The sequence below is a fragment of the Zonotrichia leucophrys genome, chromosome 14 (assembly GCF_028769735.1).
Source record: "Zonotrichia leucophrys gambelii isolate GWCS_2022_RI chromosome 14, RI_Zleu_2.0, whole genome shotgun sequence".
Taxonomy (NCBI): Eukaryota; Metazoa; Chordata; class Aves; order Passeriformes; family Passerellidae; genus Zonotrichia; species Zonotrichia leucophrys.
In genome coordinates, this window is record NC_088184.1 from 15711542 (window position 1) to 15736244 (window position 24703).

The 24703-nt window shown below is 55.8% G+C and overlaps 1 protein-coding gene across 5 annotated transcripts in view; it reads left to right on the forward strand.

Moving 5' to 3' along the window:
• PRKCB (protein kinase C beta) overlaps nt 1–23943 on the forward strand; it is an 83453-nt gene extending 59510 nt beyond the window's left edge. Inside the window, exons 11-18 of one of the 5 annotated variants that reach the window (XR_010442062.1) lie at nt 4109–4200; nt 4993–5055; nt 6491–6629; nt 8444–8524; nt 8765–8872; nt 11305–11445; nt 17527–19943; nt 20216–22296. Coding sequence is in view for 3 of the 5 variants with exons in the window: in XM_064726299.1 (XP_064582369.1) it covers nt 4109–4200; nt 4993–5055; nt 6491–6629; nt 8444–8524; nt 8765–8872; nt 11305–11445; nt 17527–17685 (783 nt within the window). In the remaining 2 variants the exon portion in view is untranslated. The other 4 variants (XR_010442063.1, XM_064726299.1, XM_064726300.1 and 1 more) reach the window with 4 other exon arrangements.
• Nucleotides 23944–24703: the final 760 nt, after the last annotated feature.

Here is a 24703-nt window from a genome sequence, read left to right on the forward strand (position 1 = left end):
AGGTCCCTTCCACCCCAAAGCACTCCAGGATTTTATATTCTCTGTACATCACTGCACTTGCCATAGCAATTGTGTGTTCTCTGCCTTGGCAGCCTCACACCTTCTCCAGTTCACTGGCAAAGGTGCCCCCAGGACCAAAATGTGTGTGTGTGACATGGAAGGGTCATGTACAACAGCTGGGCCTGAGATGTGTCCAGCAGGGAGCTGTGGGGACATCAGAGGTGATTTCCAGCCCCTCAGGTGCCCACAGCATCCCTTAGGGCTCAGTAGCAAAGGGCTGCACTTTCCCCAGGACTCACTCCTCTGATCAAAGCCCTGAGCACAGGGAGAAGCCTAATCCAGACTGCAGGAAATCCACTTTGCCATGGGTGTGTGGTTGGGTTTGTGTGAGTCAGGAGTGCAGAGGGGCACAGGGCACCTTTAATGCAATCCCTGCCCAGCCCTGGAGCAGTGAATGAGAATGTCCAGGTGCACGTCAGTGGGAACCAGCAGAGGGAATCAGCAGAGCCCTTTAGAACGGTGACAATGCTTTCCAGGAGGATTACATTTTAATATTGTCCCAGAAATTTCATTTCCCAAACACTCTGGGTGTATTTAAAGCCTGCAGCCCGGCTTTGCAGCGCAGCAATCAGGCTGAGGCAGGAGCAGCTATTTCACACAGCATCTCCTGGCATCTGAAGTGAGTCAGCACGGGATTATTCCTGGCAGACCCATAGTAGCTTAATAGTAATCGTATTTGTAATGTAATCAAAATGTATAGCAGGGTGTATTATCAAAGGCTGGCACAAAGCACTTTGATTTCTGGGAGCACAGGCCAGAGCACAATTCCCCACCAGGGCTGTTGGCTCAGCGGCTCCAGGAGACAGAAAAGCCCTAAATCTGCCTTTAAAGAGCAGGGGAGGATGAGCAGGGAGAGAGCTCCTGCCTGGGGCTGGGGGTGAGAGGGGCTGGGGGATCTGAGAGGCCCCAGGTCAGAGCCTGGGCTCTGGGAGGGGGTGAGGGGGTCCCTGGGTGTCCCCAGGTGAGCTGTGCCTGTGCTGTGACCTCTGGGGCACGGCAGTGAAAGGGCACAGCAGCCACAGCCACACTGAGATTGTATGAGATGATAAATCACACAGTCCTGCAATGGTTTGGGTTGGAAGGGACCTTGAACACATCCATGGGCAGGGACACCTTCCACTGTGCCAGGCTGCTCCAAACCCCAAGGTCCAGCCTGGCCTTGGGCACTGCCAGGGATCCATGGCAGCCCCAGCTGCTCTGGGCACCTGTGCCAGGGCCTGCCTGCCCTCCCAGGGAGGGATTTCTCCCTAATATCTAATAAGGGGTGGTGGGGAGCATGGCTGTTGTCCTGGCTCTGCCCCTTGTTCTCAGCATGCAGCCAGGCAGGACATGGAGCAGTTCATTAGCAGGGCACTGGAAGGAGCCCTGGCAGTGCCATCCTGGCTGCCTGGGGACAGGGGAGTGCCACCAGCTCTGTGCCAGGCTCTGCGGTGCGTTTCCATCTGTGTCTGGGTGCTGCCCAGGGGTGTGGATGCTGCAGCCCTGGCCAGAGCTGTCCTTGGTGGCAGGGGCAGGGCCAGGCCAGCTCGGTGCCCATCCCTGGGCAGCCCATGGGCAGCTGTGCCATCTGCCTGCTGTCCTTGGTGGCAGGGGCAGGGCCAGGCCAGCTCGGTGCCCATCCCTGCTGTAGCCCATCTGCCTGCCTGAGTCACTCCCGGCTCTGCTGGGCACAGCACTCCCTTCCCACCCAGAGCAGGGCTCAGCTCCTGCTTTTAGAGCTCAGCTGGCTGCCTCGAGAGGCAGTGTTTTTAATGCTCTTCCTCCTTGAAGCAGATCGATATATTTAGGAGGCAGCTGCAGCCCAGCCCAGCGCTGCTCTGCCTGCTCAAGGTGACATTGCCACACGTGGGCTGGCCAGCCCTGCCAGGGCTGCCCTGCACTCAGGGGTGCTCCCGAATCCCCAGGCAGTGAAAAGCTGAATTCCCTGCTCTATCCCCTCAGTGCCAGGTGTTTTACACAATTCCCTGCTCTATCCCCTCAGTGCAGTGTGTTTTACACAATTCCCTGCTCTATCCCATGAGTGCAGTGTGTTTTACACAATTCCCTGCTCTATCCCATGGGTGCAGTGTGTTTTACACAATTCCCTGCTCTATCCCCTCAGTGCAGTGTGTTTTACACAATTCCCTGCTCTATCCCCTCAGTGCCAGTGTTTTACACATTCCGCTCATCCCTCAGTGCCAGGTGTTTTACACAATTCCCTGCTCTATCCCTCAGTGCAGGTGTTTTACACAATCCCTGCTCTATCCTCGTGCCAGTGTTTTACACAATTCCCTGCTCTATCCCCTCAGTGCAGTGTGTTTTACACAATTCCCTGCTCTATCCCCTCAGTGCAGTGTGTTTTACACAATTCCCTGCTCTATCCCGTGAGTGCAGTGTGTTTTACACAATTCCCTGCTCCATCCCATCAGTGCAGTGTGTTTTACACAATTCCCTGCTCTATCCCCTCAGTGCAGTGTGTTTTACACAATTCCCTGCTCCATCCCCTCAGTGCAGTGTGTTTTACACAATTCCCTGCTCTATCCCATCAGTGCCAGGTGTTTTACACAATTCCCTGCTCCATCCCCTCAGTGCAGTGTGTTTTACACAATTCCCTGCTCCATCCCCTCAGTGCAGTGTGTTTTACACAATTCCCTGCTCTATCCCCTCAGTGCAGTGTGTTTTACACAATTCCCTGCTCTATCCCATCAGTGCCAGGTGTTTTACACAATTCCCTGCTCTATCCCCTCAGTGCAGTGTGTTTTACACAATTCCCTGCTCTATCCCATGAGTGCAGTGTGTTTTACACAATTCCCTGCTCCATCCCATCATGCAGTGTATTTTACACAAATTTCCCTGCTCTATCCTCGTGCAGTGTGTTTTACACAATTCCCTGCTTTCCCATCAGTGCCAGGTGTTTTACACAATTCCCTGCTCCATCCCATGAGTGCAGGTGTTTTACACAATTCCCTGCTCATCCATCAGTGCAGTGTGTTTTACACAATTCCCTGCTCTATCCCGTGAGTGCAGTGTGTTTTACACAATTCCCTGCTCTATCCCATCAGTGCAGTGTGTTTTACACAATTCCCTGCTCTATCCCATGGGTGCAGTGTGTTTTACACAGCCCCACTGCCCCTGTGCTGCTGTGCTCCATCCCTGGGGCTGCCCCACAGCTGGTGGGGGCAGCACTGCTGAGCCAAGATCCTCTAGGTGGGCACTGCACCACATTCCTCTAGGTGGGCATTGCCAGCCTGGAAAATGCCCTGGGGATGCTGCCCCCCAGTTTCTCCTCAGCCCTGGTTATGGCAGTGCTCCAGCTGCATCTCCCGTGGGCTCCCTGTCCTTCCTTATTTAGGGAGGAAATGAGCAAAGGGGAATTTTTGATTATGCAATGCTGCCAACCTGCAGCTCCTGCAGTGCTCCAGCTTCTGTGTCCTTCCCTCTGAGGGTGGCATGGGGCTGTCACTGGGCTCATGCATGGAGGGCCCATGGCACTGCAGGCCCTTGTCCCCAGCCCCTCTCCAGCTCTCCTGGAGCCCCTTCAGGCTCCAAAAGAGGCTCTGAGGTGCCCTGGAGGCTCCTCCTGTCCAGGTGAGCACTCCCAGCTCTGCCAGCCTGGGGCAGGGCTGGGGGTGTCACAGCCCCTCCTGGGCCTGGCCCAGCCCTGGTGGCCCTGGATGGAGTTTGGTCCCCCTGGGAACTGCTCATGTCTCTGTGCATGCCCTGACTGGAGCCAGGGAGTGCCAGGGAAATGCCAGCAGGGACCTGCAGAGCAGCTCTCTGGAAATGGCTCCTGTCAGGAAGGGCAAATGTATTCCTGGGAGTGAAAATCCTCTGGTTTGGGGATTCCTCCCTTTGCCTTCTCCGGTGGATGCGTCTGCAGAGCTGCAGTCCCAAGGGCTCAGTGCCTATGGGCTCTGCAGGGACAGCAGCCCCTGGGGAGCACAGGGATGGTGGCTGTGCTCCCTGGAGTGACAGACTGGGGCTGCCAGTCCCCTTGGCTCCTGTTCCTGACCCTGCAGGTTCCCTGCTCTGATCATCCTGCTGCTGACTGCTCCCTTCTTCCCTCCAGGATCGCTTGTACTTTGTGATGGAGTACGTGAATGGTGGGGACCTGATGTACCAGATCCAGCAGGTCGGGAGGTTCAAGGAGCCCCACGCTGTGTGAGTGCAGTGCTTTGGCACCCTGGGGTACCTGTGGGGTGCACTGTGCCACAAACAGAGCCCGGGGCTTTGCAGGGCAGCTCCTGGCAGGAATCAGGGATGGGAAGGTGCAGCAGAGCTCTTTGGTGCTGGTGCTGCTGCCTCCACCTCACCCTTGGGGTGCATTGTATTGTAAGTAATTGAGGGAAATCGATAAATGTGGGTACGTAAAGGCAATAGAAATAGATAAATGTAGGCACATAAAGCACAAGGCAAGGGGTGTGGAGGCTTCCTGGGAGACACCAGGCCCCTGCTCTGCCTGGTCCTTTCCCAGGGCAGGGTTTGGCTGCTCTGCCAGGTGCCCAACCCCAGTGTTAACTCTTGGCTCCTGTTCCTTGAGAGCTGGGCAGAGCAGGATGTGTTCCTGGGAGCCTCCAGGTGCTCACATAAACCCACAAAGTGTGAGCACAGCCTGGTGGGCTGAATGGTGTCTGAGTGCCCTGTGAGACCCAGGGTATGCCCAGGCAGTACCTGCTGGCCCCAGGAGCAGGGATGGCTTTCAGGAATCTACCAGTGCTGCCAGCCTGTCCTGAGGAGCAGCCCTGGGTCCAGCTCCTGCTTGATTTGTGCCACCAGAAGTGCCAGCCCCCAGTGGCATCCCTGCCAGCTCAGGCTGCCTTGGACCCTCCTCTGGAATTTCCCTGCCTTGTCCTTGCTCACACCTGCCTGGCACCTTCCCTTCGCTGCCACTGGGTTGGGAAGGTTTTATTTATCTCCTGTAATTATCAGTTTTAAACCTCCTCTTTCTTCCAGGTTCTACGCAGCAGAAATAGCCATCGGGCTGTTCTTCCTGCAGAGCAAAGGCATCATTTATCGGTAGGTGAGCTCGTTCCTGCCTCCCTCCTTGCCCCAGGCTCCACCCAGGGCAGAGAGCTGCTCCAGGGCCTGTCCCTGCCCGTGCCATGGATGGGGCTGGCAGCTGCCCACAGTGCCATGGCAGCATCCTTAGGGTTGGGAAGGACCTGTGGGATCGCTGGGTGATGCTATGCACATGGTGTGTCCCAAAGGGAGCTGTGGGTGCCCCTGGTCTGGGGGAGGATCCCGCTTTACCCCAGCTCATGGGAAGGCAGCTCTGGCTCTCTCCTGCCCTGTTCCATGTGCTCTCTCCACACAACACAAATGCTCCCTGGCAGCCTGGAGCAGCTCCAAGCCCCGGGTTTGGCTGCAGGGCCCTGCTCTCTTACATTGCCCCTGGAGTCAGCGTGTGCCAGTGGCTTGTTCGAGCTCTGCAGTGCCACCCTGTCACTTCTGCTTCGCCACCGAGGCTTCAGTGCCATCCCCAGTGTGCTGCCAGCAGCCAGAGGTCGCTGCCATGTGCAGCACCAGGCTCACAGGCTGCTGGCTGAGCTCTGAAGGCAGCGCTCACTGCTCCTCCCTGCTGGGAGAGCTCCCAGAGCCCAGGGTGGAGCGCAGCATCCTAATGAGTGTCAGATACCATTAAGTGCTCTGTGAAGGGAGATGCCAGCAGTGCTGCTGGAGTCAGGAGATGCTAGAGATGAAAGAAGTGGAACAAACTTGACGTGAGGGCTGTTTCTTGCCATCAGCTGCTGTGGAGAGATTCTAGGTCTGCTGGTCCCCAGTGGCTCTGCTTCCTTCCTTCCTCACAATCTGAATCCCAGCTCATGTCCGTCTGCCTTTGGCCTGTCAGGGTTCTGAGCACTGACAGGGTAATTAGAAAATACAGCCTTGAACCCAGCCAGAATGTAGAAACTGCACCAGAATACCCAGTGCTTGCTACAGAGATGTCCTTGAGGCTGCAGCATCCACCTCTGGAGGGTGGCTCGAGGCTGGGATTGAGATCCAGGGATCTGTGGTTGGATCCACCTCTACAGCTGGTGCAAAGGAGCAGAGCTGGGGGCTGGTACCACAAACAGGCACTCTGGGGCTGGGCAGCACAGGGAAACAGCTGGTTTGTGTTTCAGGGGGGCAGAGCACAGGTGAGGCAGGGCCTTGTGCTGAGTAGGTGCTTCTCCATCGAGAGAGCTCCAAGTGCACTTTGATTTTCACAGGAGTGAAAGGAAAAAATCAATTAAATCTGTCTGCTGCCAGATGAGCGCTTTCCATCGCACACTTCAAAGAGCTGTGCCCAGCACAGCATTCCTGTGGGTTAACAGCAAAATCAACACTCCATCCTGACAGCCTCTGCCTTATTTTCACTCGTTTCCCCAAACATTTTCCCACAAAGGGTTTGGGCGTGAGCCGGGGCAGGGCTCACCCTGTGCCCTGTGTCACGGTCTGCTGTGCCCTGCAGGGACCTGAAGCTGGACAATGTGATGCTGGACAGCGAGGGGCACATCAAGATCGCCGACTTTGGCATGTGCAAGGAGAACATCTGGGATGGGGTCACCACCAAGACCTTCTGTGGCACCCCCGACTACATCGCGCCCGAGGTAGGGACAGAACTGACCCCTGTGATCCCTGTGCTCCCTCCTGGCTTTGGGCAGCTCTGCAGCTGAAACAGGGGTTCAGGAATTCACTAAATTCACCATCCCTGTGCTCCCTCCTGGCTTTGGGCAGCTCTGCAGCTGAAACAGGGGTTCAGGAATTCACTAAATTCACCATCCCTGTGCTCCCTCCTGGCTTTGGGCAGCTCTGCAGCTGAAACAGGGGTTCAGGAATTCACTAAATTCACCATCCCTTTGCTCCCTCCCATGGGGTGACCTGACCTGGCTTTGGGCACTTCTCCAGCTAAAACTGAGATTCAGGAGTCTGCCATCCCTGTGCTCCCTGCCATGGGGTGACCTGGCTTTGGGCACTCCTCCAGCTGAAACAGGGGCATTCAGGAATCCACCATCAGCCTGCAAAGTTCATGCCCTCAGCACTGTGCATCCCCACATGCCCCCAAGGGAGCAGGGATGCTGATCTGCCTCCCTGTGGTGCTGTGTGCTGCTTCCACCTCCAAGAGCAGCACGTCCTCATGCTGCTCTCCCTGCAGGGTGATTTCCTCACTGGGGTTTCCCTGTGTCCATCCTGCTGCCAGCTCTGAGCCTGCTCTGGCCTTGCCATGCTCAGACCCACTGCAGGTTGCTCCTCACTCACTCCTGGAAATGGCAAAGCCAGGGCTCAGCTCTGCCCCTCACTGTGTGTGATAGAAGCTTCCAGCACAACATGACCAGTGAGAAACAGGGAATTATCAGTGGATAATATTTCCATGTGGAGGGGAAATCCTTGGATCTCTCCAGCTCACTGTTTGCAGTGAGAGGCTGTGTCTGATGGGGAGAGGCTCCCATCCATGGCTCTAGATCCCCACCATATGAATTTGCATTTGGTTATTACTGGTGTGATAGAGTCACACATGACACTTCCATGAAGTGCCGTATGGGCACAGTTTAATCCAGACTTGTGAAATTCAGAGGAGTAATTACTCCCAAATGTCTGTTCCCTTCACTTAAAAGTATCTCTCCAAACTCTTGTCACTCTGCTGAATTTGCAATGATGAAGTCAGTATTTATTCATTTAGATGTTTCAGAGAGAGAGATTCTCTTTGCTGGGACATCAGTGCTCTTGTGTGCTGAACCACATTGTGTTTGCTGCTCCCAGTGAGGTTTCCCATTCCTGGATCCATCCCTCATCCCACCAGGATTAATTCTGGTGCTGCTGGTGCAGAGCTGGTGACTGTGGGTGATTAATGCTCCTTCACAGCAGGACAAGTGGCCAGCTCTCCCTGTGTTTGCCCAAGTGTTTTCACTTTAACTCTTATTTTCTTCTCCTTGCTCTAATTTGTCTTTTTCCAAAAGCAGAACAGCAAATGGGAAATTAGGATGCAAATTGCTTTGGCACCCAGGAATGGCCCTGTCACCTGCAGGGCTGTGACCTTCCCACTCCAGCAGTGGGGGACAGCACAGGACAGGGGATTTCTTTCAACTCCTCTTTCCTTTTAAAGGCCTGTGTGGTGTGAACTGTTCCCACCTGAATTTCCCAGGGCACTGTAGAGAGCAAGGGGAGGGTCTGGGGGTCCCTCAGGGGGGGTTCCAGTGCTGAAGTGTGTCCCAGTGAATAACCCTGTCCTTGTGACCAGCTGCAGCTCGGGGTGGCTTTGCCCTGTGTCAGAGCTGGGGGGGTAACACTGCTGTTGCTGCTATTACACTGATATTACACTGATATTACACTGATATTACACTGATATTACACTGATATTACACTGATATTACACTGATATTACACTGATATTACACTGTAATTTTTGTGCTGCTGCCGTTTGCAGATCATTGCCTACCAGCCCTACGGGAAGTCAGTGGATTGGTGGGCGTTTGGAGTGCTGCTCTATGAGATGCTGGCTGGCCAGGTGACTGAGTTGGGCTGCTCTGGGTGGGTTGGGTCCATTGTGAGCACAGGACAGGCTGCTGTGGCATTGCCACACCTGGCACGTGGGTGGGCACCCCCTGAGCTGGGGGTGGCACTGGGCTGGGGATTGCAGTGACAGGACACGTGTCACTGTGGGGCTGGCTCCAGGCCAAGGAGCAGAGCAGCCCCGGGAGCTCTGGGATCCAGGAGGGCCCCTGAAGCTGTGTCTGCTTGGCTCCAGGCCCCCTTTGAGGGAGAAGATGAGGATGAGCTCTTCCAGTCCATCATGGAGCACAATGTCGCCTACCCCAAGTCCATGTCCAAGGAGGCCGTGGCCATCTGCAAAGGGGTAAGGGCAGGGCTGGGGGAGTGTGGGGAGGGACAGCCTGCCCCCCTGGGTCCCAGCCTGCCCCCCCTGGGTCCCAGCCTGCCCCCCTTGGTCCCAGCCTACCCACTGCTCCCACCATGGCCAGGCTCTGGCACTCTTGGGTTCTGGTGTGCCCTGGTGCCTGTGCCTGCCAGGACTAAAGCCACAAGTTGTGCCACTGTGTGTGTGTGTCCTAAACCAGGTTAAAATGACACCTGCATCCTCCCTGTGCCCCTGCACTGAGCAGAGATACAGCTGGGACTGGGGCTGGCCTGGGAGAGCTGGGCTGCTGGCTGGAGGGTGGGAAGGGAGGGCTCCTGCAGTGAGGACAGGGCAGCTCTGAGAGCTTTGCCTGAAGTGAAAACTGATGCTCAGGGAAAATGGATGTGATTCCCAAACAGTTTGCTTAAGATGAGAGACAAAACCTTCATCCTCCCACTTAGCTGTGATAAGTTGCCCTTCAGGACAACCCGAAGCTCTGCTGGTGTCTCCATGAGGTCAGGGCAGCATTTTCATTATCCTGCCTCTTAATTTGCAGTGAAGCTCTGCCTTGCCCAGCATAACAAGCTGGGCTCTCCATGGACTGGGCCTAGGCCTGGCTTAATTGCAGCCTGAGTTAATTTGGGATGTGATGGATAAAGGCTGGCGGGGTCCTGGTGCTGTTCTGTGTGCCTGGGACTGAGCCTCATCTCACCCCCCAGTGCCACACTGCTATAAATAAGTGTTTGTGTAGGAATTTAAGAAATGTTTGCTTATAATAGTTAATATTGAAAATATCTGAATGTTCTGTGTCTCAAAATAGTGTTTCTATCTCCAAATGACACATCCTGCGCTTCTCGCTCCCACTGCGGCATTTCAGAGCCTCTTGCTGGCGTTGCCAGGATTCTGAGCAGCTGCTAAAGAGGAACGTTCCCTTGTCCCGTGGGGAAAAGCTGCTGCAGGAGCTCCCACCTGGAATGGGGCACGGGGAGGGGGTGCTGCCCTGCCACAGCCAGCAGGAAAATCAAATCCTTCATTCAGAAACCACTGGGTGGCTGGAGGGGCATTCCCACCGAGGCTGTCACCATCTGCCATCCTCTTGCTGGTGCTGTTTGGGATGGACAGGGAAAATCCAGAGCGTTCCTGGCCAGGCAGGGGCTGGGGCACACTCAGTGCTGCCGAGCAGCCCTGGGCTGGAGCAGGGCCAGGCTCAGGATGGCTGTGTGTGCTGCTGCACCAGGCACGGGCTGGGAGCTGTGAATCACCGAGCAGGGACTGCCCAGCCTGCAGGGCCTGCCAGCCCCTCGCTGCCTCTGGAAGGGCTTTCCAGGGAGATGCTGCTGCCTCGGGAAGCTGCTCTCCATCACTCCTCCAGCTGCAGATGCTGTCCCAGCTGGAGCAGGGATGTGCTGCTGTTTGCTCACAGAGCAGTCGGTGGCTCTGCTCTCTCCTTGTATTTGTTGGAGTTTTTGTCATTTCAGGGTTTTAGTTTGGGGTTTTTCCCAGGGTTTCCCTTGCTTTCAGAGCCCTGTTGCAGTTAAAGGTGGGCTCTCCTGAGCAGGTTTGTTCTGTGCCCTGGGGTGGCAGGGCTGACCTGTATCCAGTGGTGGGGGTCTCACAGCCCCCAGCCCTGGCACACAGAGCCAGGCTTGCTGCAGCCCTGGCATCAGGGTGAACTGCCCTGATTTAATAAAGCAGTGTTTTGTTGGGAGCACAAAGCTCATATTCTCCATCCTTATCAATGTCTTGTGAATCTCTGGCATCTCCATCTGATCTGTGAGCAGGGCTCAGACCCTGCCCCAGGATATTAATGTGGTACAGCTGCCCGTGGTTCCTGGGGCCCCTTTCCCTTATTGAGCCAGGGAAGAGGAGAAGTTTAGATGATAAACAACATTAATGGGCTGTTTGTGCTATTTTCCCTCCAAATTGAGTCTCTCATTAGAAATCCACCTCATGTCTGCTCCAGGGGTGAGGGGGTTCTGCTCCCAGGGCTGGTGGAAGTTTTGGAGGGCAGATTGTCCATGTCAAAGGGGCAGTGGGGTTTGCAGTTAACCCTGCAGATGCTGAGAAGTTTGTGCCAAGCAAAGGCACCGCTGGGCAGCTCCCCTGCTGCAGGCAGGTGCTGAGGGAGCCCTGCCAGCACCCCGGGGATGTTCCTTGGCAAACCAGTTCCATTCCCAGACGGGAAGGGGATGTGCCCATCCTGCCGGTGCTCGTGTACCTGCCATCTGCACAGTCTGCTCTCATAAAGCACTGTCAGCCTGCCCTGCCCCTGAGTCACTCCAGCTCCTTCCTCAGTGTCCTCCTCTCCTTGGAGCCCCAATGCACCTGCAGGAGGTGGGACCCTGCTCTGAGGTGTCCAGCTGGGGCTCCCAGAGGGGACATTCTGGGGGGCAGAGGGACAGGTGTGACTGTGTCCTGCCTCCTGTCCCCAGCTGATGACCAAGCACCCTGCCAAGCGCCTGGGCTGCGGCCCCGAGGGGGAGCGGGACATCAAGGAGCACGCCTTCTTCCGCTACATCGACTGGGACAAGCTGGAGCGCAAGGAGATCCAGCCCCCCTTCAAGCCAAAGGCTGTAAGTGTGCTGGGCCCCCCTGGCCAACTGCTGGGCAACCACTGTCCCACTGCCACCCCTGTCCCACTGCCAGGTGCCCTCCCATGTCCCACTGCTGGATCCTTCACTGTCCCACTGCTGGATCCTTCACTGTCCCACTGCCAGGTGCCCTCCCATGTCCCACTGCTGTGTCCCCCACTGTCCCACTGCTGGGTGCCCTCCCATGTCCCACTGCTGGGTCCTTCACTGTCCCACTGCTGGGTCCCCTCACTGTCCCACTGCCAGGTCCCCCCCTGTCCCACTGCTGGGTCCCCCCACTGAGCCCCAGTGTGGTGTCCCTGCCCATGGTGCTGCTCTGTGCCCCAAACTCTGCATGGCCCCGTGTTGTCCCTTTGCTCTCCCTGCCCTTATGTACACGCAGGAGCAGGGATGTCCCTCCCTGGATTTCCATTTCTCTCTGTCCCTGGGGACTGGCAGGGTCACAGCAGAGTCTCTGTGGGGCTCCAGGTCCTCAAGGCTTGGATTGTTCTCGTGCCTGCCCCAGGTGCTGTTGGCTGCAGTGCCCCAGCTGGGCTCTGCTGTTTCACAGAGCTGGATCCCCACTGGATCTGCTCTCATGGCTGGTATTTGTGGTCAGTGTGGGGACATTAATCCTGAATCCATCCTCCCAGGCCAGCTCAGAGCTCAGGAATGCTCTGTGTGCTCACCTGCAGCCTCCCTGTCCCTCTGCCCTTAACAGCCTTCTGCACCTCTGCTTTTCCTCTGCTTTACAGCTACCCTGCTCCTTTGAGGGCTTGGAAAAACTCTGCTTTCAGGGAGAACATGGAGTGGGAGCTCCTTTGGTGGAGGGTGCTGGGTGCCTTTAGCTCTGCTCTCTCTCTGTGCCTCTCTGCTCCCGCAGGATTTTCCCTCCCACAGCTCCTTTCCTGATCCAACTGGGATGGAACCCCCCTGTGGTGGCTGGGCAGGGGTGCTGGCCTGGAGAGCTGCCCCTTGCCCTGTGTTTGGGGCTGGTGTTTGCATTTCAGGCAGACGTTCTTCCCCAGGCTCAGTGCTGGCAGTGGAGCCTCTGCAGGGAGCTCATGGGTGCTGTCCTTGGCTGGGAGCTGCACTCACAGTGTGGGCTGTGCCCCCTCAGAGGGCAACGTGCTGCTCTCCCTCCTGCCGGGGACTGGGGGGATGCAGGATGGGCAGCACAGGGGTCTGGGGCTGCCTGCCTTGCCCTGGAGGGGAGGGAGCCTTCAGGGCATGGAGCCTGCAGGAGCAGCATCACTGGGAGAGCTGCGCCTTTGATAGCGAGCTATCAGCAGTGTGGAGGTGCTTGGGGCTGTCTGTGCCCCCCTGATTCACTGTCTGGGGCTGAGATCTGACCCTTGTGCCAGAGCAGCATCACTGGGAAAGCTGTAACTCTGATATCGAGTTATCAGCTGTGTGGAAGTGTTTTGGGATGTCTGTGCCCCGATGATTTGCTGTCTGGGGCTGAGATCTGACCCTTGTGCCAGGGATGCTGAGGTACAAGGAGGGATCCCTGAGCTCCAGCTGTGGAGGGGTCCTGGTCCACACCTGGATTCACTGAAGGGGCACCATGGGGTCATTCTGCACAAGTCCCTGTGTCCTGAATCCACAGCTGCTGCCATCTCCCACCTCTGTGCCCATTTCCCAGTGACGCTGCTGCTGCTGCTGTGTCCCCTCCTGCCATCTCTCTCTTCCTTCCCAGTGTCACTGCCTGCCCTGGGCAGGCCCACAGCATTGGTGCTTTACACTGAAAAACCACTGAATTCCAACAAAAGCCCTTTCTTACTGCTCTGCTGCTTTAAACTGTGCAAATTCTGTCCTGTTTTAGATGTCTCCTTCCTCCAGAAATCCCTGTGACACCAGCCCTGGTGTAAGCTGCCGGCTGTCGCTTCCTCTGGCGGCTGGCACCCGGAAAATTCCCTGTGTGATAGGACAGGGAGATTAACTGCAGCTGATTTGGGATTTAGGGAGGATTAAGACAACTCAGGTACCTGCTGATAGCTGATATTTCTCCTGCAGTGCTGGAAAAAGCTCTTTCTTTGGTGCCAGCACAGGGCAGAGCAGCAGGGATGGCAGTGGGGCTTGGGCCCTGCAGGGAGGGTTTGGGGTGACAGGGGTGCCCCAGTGTTTGTGACCTGTGATCATTCTGGTGGCCACACCAGGGCCAAGTGCTGCTGCACACAGGGCTGGTGCTGGCCTGGCTCTTCTCCTTGGCTTGAGTCTATTTTGTTTTCCTTTTATTTTTTCATAGTTAGCGTCTGTAAAGGTCAGGCTGCAGTAATTGTCTGTATCCAGAGCTTCAAAATAAGGAATGAGATGCAAATGAGGGCTGGGAGTGAGCCCCCAGCTGTCCCCAGCCTTGCCCTTCTGCAGGGCATGCTCAGCCCTGGGGACACAGCCAAGGGGAGCAGAGCCCCATCCAGGTTGTGTCCAGGTTTGCTTTGCCCCTCAGAGTTCATGTCTGATGTGAGCTGGGAGCTCCCCAGCCCCTCCTGGTCCCACAGAGCCCCCTTTGCTCTGTGTCCCTGCAGCAGCAGCCCCAGCTCCTCTGGGCACATCCCTGGGGCCCCTCTGCAGTTTGGGGTGGGGGCTCAGGGGGTCCTGGGGGGCTCTCAGTGCTGCCCAGCGCTGCTGCCGTGGATCCCTCCCCAAAGCTCCATCATTTCCCACTGACAGCAGTGGATGGAGGCTCCTGGCCGCAGCTCAGAGCCAATTCCTCAATTCCCAGGAGCTCCTGTGTTGCTTTGTGCTTGATTAACCTTTATCACAGAGTCAGGAACAAGACAGATCAGGGGCTGGCTTGTCTTTGGTGGTTCTGACGTGGGGCTCTGCTTGGCTGCTCCCTGCTCTGGCTGGTGCATAACAATTCCTTTCCTGGGTCTGCAGCTACCCTGGGAGTGTGTTTACACTTCCCTGCTCTCCCTGTCTCTCGTTGAGATAATTATTGTTTTTGGTATCTAATTACTCCTTTACTTTACATAAAGCCTAGTGATTTGAAAAGTCTCATTTTGAAAGCACTGAAATCACACAGCAGAGCCCAGGATTATTCACAACAGCACGGGGGGTTAAAAAAATGGCTTTTAATCTAATAATTTTTAATTGCATAAATTAATTTCCCCCTAACTGCTCGGAGTTAATTAATGCTGAAAGGCCACTTACAGACCTGGATGTGTAAGAACACCAATTCCATGCACGGGGGTTTGTAGCCTTAGTTCAGCCTGTGCAGGGTGAGTTCTGATGTTTGCACAAGTGATTTCCTAATTAGATGGGATTTAAGGATTGAGGGGCTGACATTGGGCAGGTGGATGTGCTGAGGTTAAACACCTCAGGTAATCCAGCCAGGGTTTGCTCTGGGAGACCCAGGGCCCTGCAAAGGCTTTGGGATTTCTCCACCCTCTGTTTTCAGTGCAGAAATTTGGCTTTTCCCTGGCAGAGGGATGGTCCCACACCAGGAGCCTTGCAGAGGATGAGCAGCAGGGAGAAAGGGATGAGCTGCAGCATCCCAAACTGAGCCAGACACAGTGAAAGGCACCCCTGACCAGCACAGGCACCCCCAGTGTGGCCCCAGGGTTTTGCTGTGACCCAAACTCCCCTACATGGGACTGCCAGGAGAGCCCTGGTCCTGCCCAGGGTGCAGCGGGGAGCCAGAGCAGCCCCAGGAAGGTCAGGCTTGCCCAGGAGGTGCCTGCAAAGCCAGTGAGATTGTGGCTGTGCCACAATTTGGGACCAAACCCTGGGAAATCCAGGGTGTGAGCACCTCCCCTTGGCATGGAGTGAGGGTGGGAGGCAGCAGCAGCCTCTGCTCCTGGTGGTCCTTGACTGCATCCCAGGGATCAATGGCAAATATTTTATTGTGCCTTTTGTCTCTATTTGAAACCAAGCAGGGAGGTGATTAAATACAAGGCCATCTTTGGAGCTGACAGGTTTATTTCTGCAGCTCAGGAGGAAAAGCCATTCTGTGCTGGCTATAAATATTGGGCAGGACACACCGGGATTTATGTAAGATAAATTCCCAGCCTCCCCCTTCCTCCAGGCTGGATGGAGTGATGCCTGTACGTTAATGCCACACTAAAATGAGCACAATTTCTCACTAGATGGCTTTAGATAAATGTAAAATTTCATATGGCATCTGTGTCCACTGAGCAGGAGCTCGGTTTGGGAAGCTGTAAGGAAGGTGCCCGTGCAGACAGTGACCTTTCCTGCCTGGAGCAGTGGGATTGAGCAGCAGGACCCTCCCTGCTCCCCTCACCTGGCTGGGCCAGACCTGGGGCCTGGCACTCCCCTCCTCCAGGGCTGGGGATGTGCCCTCCAGAAACTCAAAGGCAGTTTCCAACTTTAGGTATTGAATTTACCCATCCATTTTATCTGCATCCAAACAGAAATCCCATAAATTCCACACAGCAGGGCAGGAAATACCATGGGTAGATGCAACTTTTCAAATTTTCCATCCACATATTCTTCCCTCATCGCGTGATAGTGAGAAATCCTCGCTTGCCAATATGCATATTGAAATATATTTGTGCTTCCTATTCCAATAACTGGCAGCCTCTCATCAGGATTAATTTTTCAATCCTTCTGAGGGGGTTGCTGGTTTGATTTTATTTTATTTTTATTTTTTTCCTAAGGCAGCAGATTTCTCTGTAGCCACAAGGCAAAGGCAGGGCTGTCAGACACAGCACGTGGGCTGCCCTGCCTGTCTGCACTGGGGCTGCCTGGGGATGGCAATGGGGCAGGGGGCCCTGGGGGGCTCTGGGTGTGCGCTGAGCTCTGCTGGGTCCAGCCCTGCTCAGCTCAGGCCTTGAGGAGCAGGAGTTTAACCAAGACTAGAGATGTGAAGATGTGGTGCTACCAAGGCAAGGGTACCATGGTTTCAATGCTGGAGGGGCTGGAGCTGGGGTTAAATCCACTCAAACATTGTCCCTGGGCTTTGTGTAGAGGTTTGAGGAGAGCAGGGGTCTCACTTGGTGCTATAAGGAGCTGCCAAAGGAGCAGCCCATCTGAGGCTGATGGATATTCATGTTGTCTTCCCTGAAAGCTCTGAGCAGAGGAAGGAATTGGGAAACATCGACTTCTGCGTGTATTTGTCATTAATATTTTATTACATTTAGTCTGATGTTTATTAAAAATGCAAATCTGTTTACTTAACAAATGCAAGTTAAATGCCCAGGAAAAATTGTGGCAGCGCTTGGAGCGTGTGTTCTCCTTGGGGAACTGGGAGAGAGGCCTGGGGGAACTGGGAGCTGTTCCTGGAGCACTGGGAGCTGCTGCCTGAGCTGTGTGTGACAGGAGGGACAGTGGCCAGCTCTGTGCCATCCATAGGGATGTGACACGGGGGTGACAGGCAGCGATGGAGCCTGGTTTGTGGCCATGGGGATGTGACACAGGGGTGACAGGCAGGGATGGAGCCTGGTCTGTGGCTGTGCAGTGACCTGGCATCCACCTGATCCCAGCTGCTGCTCTTGTTATTCCCTTAAATCAGGGTTTGCAGCCTGGGAAGCTGCACCACCCTTGTTCTGATTGCTAAGGAAATTAAATCAGGTTTCGGCACCACTGGGGCCATAAGGCTGTGGACTATTGTGGTCTGACTGGACAGTAGGGCAGGGACAGCCCTGGGAATCAGAACCAGGGAATCCCAACCTGGTTTGGGTTGGAAAGGACCTTAAATCCCACTCTGCCATGGCAGGGACACCTTCCCCTGCCCCAGGCTGCTCCAAGCCCTGTCCAGCCTGGCTGGGATGGGTTCTCTCCTCTCCTCAAGCAGGAGGAAACCTCTGAGCAGTCCAGCCTCGATGGGAACCCCCTGCTCTGGAAACCCCTTGGGCAGGGGGGATGCCCGTGTGGGCACTGCCCTGTGAGCAGGTGCCAGGTGTGTGTGGGCAGGAGCACCGTGAGCCACCACAGCCCATCTCATTCCTGCTGCATTCATTCCATGGCACAGCGGGGTTAGCCGGCCCTGGCCGTGCCGTGCCGTGCCATGCCGTGCCGTGCCGTGCCATGCCTCCATGACTACCCAGGTGTGCTCTGCCCCTTTCCCCGCCCGCCCCACCTTCCCGCCCCACCCACCTCCGTTCTTTTCTCCTCCCCTAGTGCGGACGCAATGCTGAAAACTTCGACCGGTTTTTCACCCGGCACCCGCCCGTGCTAACTCCTCCCGACCAGGAAGTCGTCGGGAACATTGACCAGTCAGAATTCGAAGGATTTTCCTTTGTTAACTCAGAGTTTTCTAAGCCTCAAGCCAAGAGCTAAGCTGCTGTGCAGATCTCATCCCCGCGTCTGTCATCGGGTCCCAGCTGCCGTTGTGGTGACACATTCCATTGCAGAACTCGCATCCATGGGCTTGCTTTAGTTCCTTACTAGAGTGACCATGTCTCAAGTGTCTTCCTGTTATCTGGGGTGTCGCTGGAGGGAAGTGATGTGCAAGAAATGCTGCAAATGGGCTTTTGTAACGTTTTGTTTGGAGAAAATGCAAACAGCTCAGTGGGTGACAACGAAAACGGAGACATGGTGACAACTGGGAGAAATCCCTTCATCATGTGCTTTAATTCCTTGCTCTTTCCTTTTTCTAGTCTTTGAAATAACCATGAAAATTTAATATTTAGCCTTCTCAGCCTTAGTGGCAAGAAGCGTTTTTAATGAAACCGATCCCCAGAGTCTCTCCTCCCAAAAGCTCAGGAGAGCCAAGGTGCTGGCTCTGGCTCCCTTTTGGCCGTGTCCTGCTGTGTGTCCAGCCCCAGCACAGCTCCCCTTCCCTGCACAGATGCTTTGGGCTGGCTGGGTCCCCAGCAGTGGGATAAGTTATTGGGGAAGGCAGAGCTGCCCTTGGCAGAGATTTCTCCTGATTGTGCAGCTTCTAAGTAGCATTTTTTAAAATCAAAGCGAACATCCTGTGGTAAATGGGAAATTTGGAAGAGCTGCCTTTGAACCCTTGGTCACCCTAGTAAACAACACCAACATCCATTCCATAGCTAAGCTTTTTCTTCTTCTCAAATGCCAAAGCCATTGATGGAGTTTGTTACCTGTGCTTTAAATGTGTCAAAAATGGTATTGACCGTAATGGGAGGTACTTAACTCTGACCAGTATTGTGAATTCTGATGAAGGGTGTAAAGAAGCTTGTTTCAACGGGTACTTCTGTCCTTAGAAATGGCCCGAGTTTTGTTTCTGGCATCAAAGGAAACATTTCGAGAAGGGTGAGTTTCTCTTCAAAGGACAACAATCACACTGCTTCCTTTTATACCCTTGCAGGTGTTCGTGGGCTGTCACTGTATCAATCTGCTTGATTTGTAATGTGCCAATTTGTTTTTTTCTGATACCGATGATAAAATAAAAAGAAAGAAAACCCGCCCCAGAAACCTGCCTGTGTTTGGCAATAACAAGATTCTGCAGTTCAGCCAGGTGATTCCTGCCGGCAGCCGGGGCTGGAAGCCGCCCTGGCTGCTGGGGGATGCTGGCTCAGTGGCGGCGGTGGAGCCGCTCCTCGTTCTTCCTCTGTTTGTCCCCAAAATCCGAGCTGGGATGTGCTGGAAGCATCATCTGGGAGGGAGCGACTGCCCACAGCCTCCTGCAGCAGCGCCCACCGCTCTGGGCTCCACGCGGCCGGGGAAGGAGCTGATGTAAGTGGGTGAGCAGGAAGGCCTGTCCAGGGAGAGGATACGGCAGAAAGGACGGTCTGGGCTGAGGACGCAGCAGGAAGGACAGTCCAGGGTGAGAACATGGCAGGAAGGATGGTCCAGGGTCAGCAGGAAGGATGGTCCAAGGTGAGGACACAGCAGGAAGGACGGTCCAGGACTGGCACAGCGCATCCCTGGCATCGCCTCGCACTCCCCGAGCTGCAGAGCCCGGTGTGACTCATCCATCCATCCATCCATCCCTGCCCGCTCTCCCAGGAGCACTCGTTAGAAGCGGTTGGCACTTCCATCTAAAGAGGGATTACAGGCTGCTGTGAACCTCCCTGCTGCCTCTGGGAATCGGCCGCTGCCAAGTTCGGACACTGCAAGGTTGTTCCGAGAGGTCCCGACCATCAGCGGGAGCTGCTGGAGCTCTGCCGTGGAGAGGGGGCTCTGTGGCAGGATCCCCATCCCTGGGCCAGGCAGAGATCCTGCTCCGGGCCAGCCCTACCTGGGCACAGTGCCACGGGCAGAGGGACCCCAGCTGTGCCACACCGCGCCACCACCACACAGTGTCACCAGCATATCGCGCCACCAGCACACCGTGTCACCAGCATATCGCGCCACCAGCACACCGTGTCACCAGCATATCACACCACCAGCACAACGTGCCACTACCACGCCGTGTCACCGCCACGCCACCCCGCTGTGCTCCTGCTGTGCCCCTCGCAACCTCCCAGAGTCAATTTGCCCATCGCTGGAGGCACTGTCAGCCCTGATTTTCCCCTGCGCTCCCCTCTCTCCGTGAGACCCGCACAGCCGTTCCCTGCCTGCTCCCAGAGAGGTTGTTCATCATCTTGACAGAGGCCAAATTGCCACCAGTTCAGGCAGAATTCGAGGTAAGATTCCAGCAAACTCACACTTTGCTGTGCTCAGCCTCCAGCCAAGGCCCCAAGGAGTGGGGGCTGCTGCAGAGGGCAGTGCAGGGGAGTGGGCTGCCCTGAGCCCCCTCCCGGGCTCATTGCAGCCTCTCCCAGAGCTTTCTGCTGCCCAAAAGCAGCAGCAGGAGGTGTTTCCCACTCCAGGGCTCCCAGGCTGAGCACTCCCGAGGGCTGGGGACCACGGTGGCAGCCTGCACCAGTCACATGTGGATGTGTCGTTCCCTTTGCAGCATCCCAAAGCTTTCCTGCTCAGGAGAAGCTCCTGGCTTGGTAGGATAGTGCTGTCCTGGCCCACGATGCTTTGGATGGATGTGGCCTTCAGGAACCATCTCAGCACTCTCCAGGAGCCTTGGACAACTTTCCACAGACAGACCCCGAGCACAGCCACGGCCAGGGAGCACCCTGGGGCACCCTGCTGCCATCGAGGTGGGCTTGTCCTCACATTCCCACTGCTTCACCCTTTGCCTGCAGAACTCTGCACCTGAAGCTGACCCTGTCACCCTGTCTGCTCCCTGTTCCTGCTCTATGCCCCGAATCCACATCTCCTTCCTTCTCTGTGCTGGAGAGAGGAGCCCTGGAGGGACCCTGGTGCCCAGGGCCCGGCTGGGAGCCACAGACACCGGTGCCCTGTGGAGCATCTCCCTGTGCTCACAGCCTGACAGCACAGCCACAGCCTGCCTCACCTCCTGCCTCTTCTGCTTCTCCTCTCTCGGCTCCTCGAGCTCCATCCAGACCTGTTTTCTTCCCACCTCGTCTCTGCTCCATCGTCCTTGGCTTTTCCTGATCTTCCTCCCCGAGGCTGAAGCCATCCTGATGGGATGTCTGCTGGGGCAGTGGAATCTGCAGCACCCCCGAGGTCCTGATGCACTGCTGGCTCATCTCCCAGGGCTCCGTCCAGCTGCAGTGTGGTGCCCCTGGCCTGTCCAGGCTGGCAGGAAGACCTGGCTCTGTGTCCTGGCCGTGCTCCTGCTCGAGGATGAAGGTGCCCCAGTGGGCCAGGAGGGGCTGCAGGGGGGACACAGCATCTGTCCTGCCAGGTCCTTCCCCAGCACAGCAGTGGGAGCTCAGCCATGGGGGTGGGATGGGGTGCAGCACCTGCAGGACCCCCACAGTCACTTTCCTCAGTTCAAGCTGGCAGATTCATCCAGGGTTGGAAATCCTGGTGCAGCAGAGCCCAGCGAGGGCCTGGCATGGTGAGGCCGCACTTCAAAGGCAAAGTCTGGGAAAAACAGAAAACAAATACAGTTTGTGCAAGGCTGGCAGGGTCCTACCTGTATCACAGCAGGGGAAGGTGACCTCCAGCAGGGAGCTGGGGTCTCTCCTGTGTAGGGACATGGAAGAAGGGCTGGAGAAGCCTTTTGTCCCTGGTGGCTTTGGTAACGAGCAGAGCAGAGCCAGTTCCTGGCTGCCAGTGTCCCTCCACCACCGGTCACTGTGGGTGAAGGGCCTGGGGTGCTTGTGCTGTACCCTCAGTGCTCAGTCACCCTCCAGCCATGGCTGTGTCCCCTCCCACAGCAGGACAGCCCCGAGGCAGGCGCTCTGGGATCTGCAGGGTTTGGAGGAGCAGCCCACGCGCTCCCGGCGCTGGCTCCGCAGTGCTGATAACAGGTTCCCAGTGCTAATCCTGACACTAACGTCCTTTCTTTCCCTTTTTTGGCTTGGGTGTAGCTGCAAAGTTGTTCTCCTTAAGAAATTGCAAGGAGAAAATGTTGCATATGTGGAATTTTCCTTCTGAGAGGTTTTGAAGTGCTGTGTGTTTTCTCTCTGTACAACCCTGGAGCAAATCACATCCTCCATCAATGAACCAGTGTTGCTTAACACCATATCACGGCATCATTCAAAAATCAAGCTTAAAGCAGAAAGAGCTCTTACAGCTGATTATTTTGTGCAGATTTTGACATGGTAGTGACTGTTGCTGCCATTTCGAGGCATGTTGCTTCCTCCAGGCTCCTTCCTCCTGTGCAGTGCCGAGCTCTGGTTGCAGTGGGGGTTCTGCATGCTCAGATCTGCTCCGTGCTCTCTCTCTCCCTCAGCAAACAGGGCAGGAGGGATGCTCCCGTCCCACCACGGCTCTCACCGGTCCCTCTGTGTCCTGCTCGTGGGTCTCAGGCGTGTTAAACTGGTGTTCTCCTCTTCCTGCTGCTGGTGGGGGGCTGCTTCTGTTCTACAGGGCTGTGAGCTCCTGCTCGGGGGCAGCTTGAGAAACAGCGTGGAGTGTGGAGTGCTGGGACAGTGCAGCTCCCTGGGGACAGCCCCGGTGCTGTCCCCTCTGGTGGTGCTGTCCCCTCTGGTGGCTCGCTCCTTCCCCACTTTAACTCTGTGCTTTCCGTTTAACAGAAGGACAAACGCGACACTTCCAACTTCGACAAAGAGTTCACCCGGCAGCCGGTGGAGCTGACGCCCACGGACAAACTCTTCATCATGAACTTGGACCAGAACGAGTTTGCTGGCTTCTCCTACACCAACCCCGAGTTTGTCATTAACGTGTAGTCGCGGCGCAGCCCTGTCCTCGCTGTCCCTCGCCAGGTGGCCCTGTACATAGGACACTAGTCTTCCGGGATTAGCAGTGCAGACACACGTCCCCTCCCGCCCAACACGCCGGCCGCTTCTCCCCGGAGCCTCTCCGTGTCCGTGCCACTCGCTAGCTTGGCTTCCCTAGCCGGAGTGTCCGGGGTGCCAGTTACCGGTCAGTGATACTTCTAGGAACTATAGTTGGTGGTGACTAATAGAGTTTTTAAACAGAAATATACCAAACCGCTACGGTCTCTGTAATTTTCGCAGCGGGACGCTGAGATCCCGGTGGCCCAGCTAGTCCCAAAGCGTTGCTGTGGAATGCTAAGCATGGTTGATCGCTTAAAGCGTTGTGCTGAAGCTTGCGATGAGTGTGAGCTTGTCTTAGAGGAGCCTTTTGTTCAAGACATGGATATATTTGATCAGTGTGGAAAAATCTGCTTCTAGACCTCTATTTCCCAATGCATTGTCCATAGGGTCAGCCCAGCTCCCACCACCTGCCTTCCCTGCCTCGGGCATCGCGACTCCCAACCACTCCCGTGCCAGTTCTTGTAAATCAGAGCAAACCTTTTTCTAAGTGAGAGGTGGGGGGTTTTTGTAACATCTGGAACAGTTTGCAGTTTTGATACGCTCTGTCAGCACTCGCATAAATCTTTCACAGACGCTGTTGAGATGTAACAGCTCTGTAAAGGATATTAATATTCTGCCAAAACAAAACACATTTATATTCTTGGTTTACAATTTACCAACTGAAAACACGCCCAAGACCAAAGGGCTGCACTGAGGGCTATTTATAACGGAAACTTTTCTACTTTCCACCCTCTGCTATTCTCTTCCAGGCTCCAAACCCATGGATTTCACAGACATCTTGATTTCCCTGATTCCCACCAAATTCCTGGGGGTTTTAGTCAGTAATAATTTTTTTAAAAAAAAAATTCTGAGTGAGAAGAGACAATTCCAGCAGCTGCTTGTGAGGCAGAGCCGTGGCGTGCGGGAGGGCAGGGGCAGGAAGGAGGGAGCAAGGACAGGAGGGAGAAGGGTGGGCAGGGGTGGGCAGGAGAGACGGGGCAGGGAGAGGTGGGCAGGAATGGGCAGGAACAGGGAGACAGGGAGAAGAGAGCAGGAATGGGCAGGAGCAGGCAGGAGCAGGGAGAGGAGGGCAGGAACAGGCAGGAGCAGGGAGAGGAGGGCAGAGACAGGGAGAAGAGAGCAAGAATGGGCAGGAACAGGCAGGAGCAGGGAGAGGAGGGCAGGAATGGGCAGGAACAGGGAGACAGGGAGAAGAGAGCAGGAATGGGCAGGAGCAGGCAGGAACAGACAGAGGAGGGCAGGAGAAGGAAGAGGAGGGCAGGAACAGGCAGGAGCAGGAGAGGAGGGCAGAGACAGGAGAAGAGAGCAGGAATGGGCAGGAACAGGCAGGAGCAGGGAGAGGAGGGCAGAAGCAGGGCAGGCAGAGGAGGGCCAGGCAGGAGAACAGGAGAGAGGTAGGAGCAGTCAGGAACAGGCAGGAACAGGAAGAGAAGGGCAGGAGCAGGGAGAGGAGGGCAGGAACAGAGAGAAGAGGGCGGGCAGAGGAGGGCCGGAGCAGGCAGGAACAGGGAGAAGAGAGTAGGAGCAGACAGGAACAGACAGGAAGAGAGAGAGGAGGACAGGAGCAGTCAGGAACAGGCAGAGGAGGGCAGGAACAGGCGGGAACAGGGAGAGGAGAGTAGAAGCGGGCAGGAACAGGAAGAGAAGGGCAGGAGCAGGCAGAGGAGGGCAGGAACAGGCGGGCACTGCCCATCGGTGGCCAGCCAGTGGGTGAGCCTGGCTGACTGTTGGGTTGGCAGAGGCTGGGCCCCAGGTGAGCATCCCCCAGGCCCTGTCACCCCGCTCCCCTCACGGCCCAGAGTGGTTTGCAGAACCCCAGGAGGGTTTTCTGAGCCAGCCCTGGTTCTGCTGGATGCAGCCATTCCTCCAGGCCCCAGGGAAATGGGGGGGATTTTATCAATCATGAGGAATTCTACAGAGGAAATTCTAGTTTGTAGATCTTTTATAAACATGAAACTCGAGCTTTGGAAATTATTTTTTTCTTTTAATGATTCCTTGCGAACTAGAGGCTGCCAGCAGCTGAGGCGCTGTCAGGGGATGAGTGTCCCCTCCCTGTCACCCAGCCACGGGCACTGTCCTGGGCCTGCTGGGGGTGAGGGCTGAGCCCGTGGCCTCGG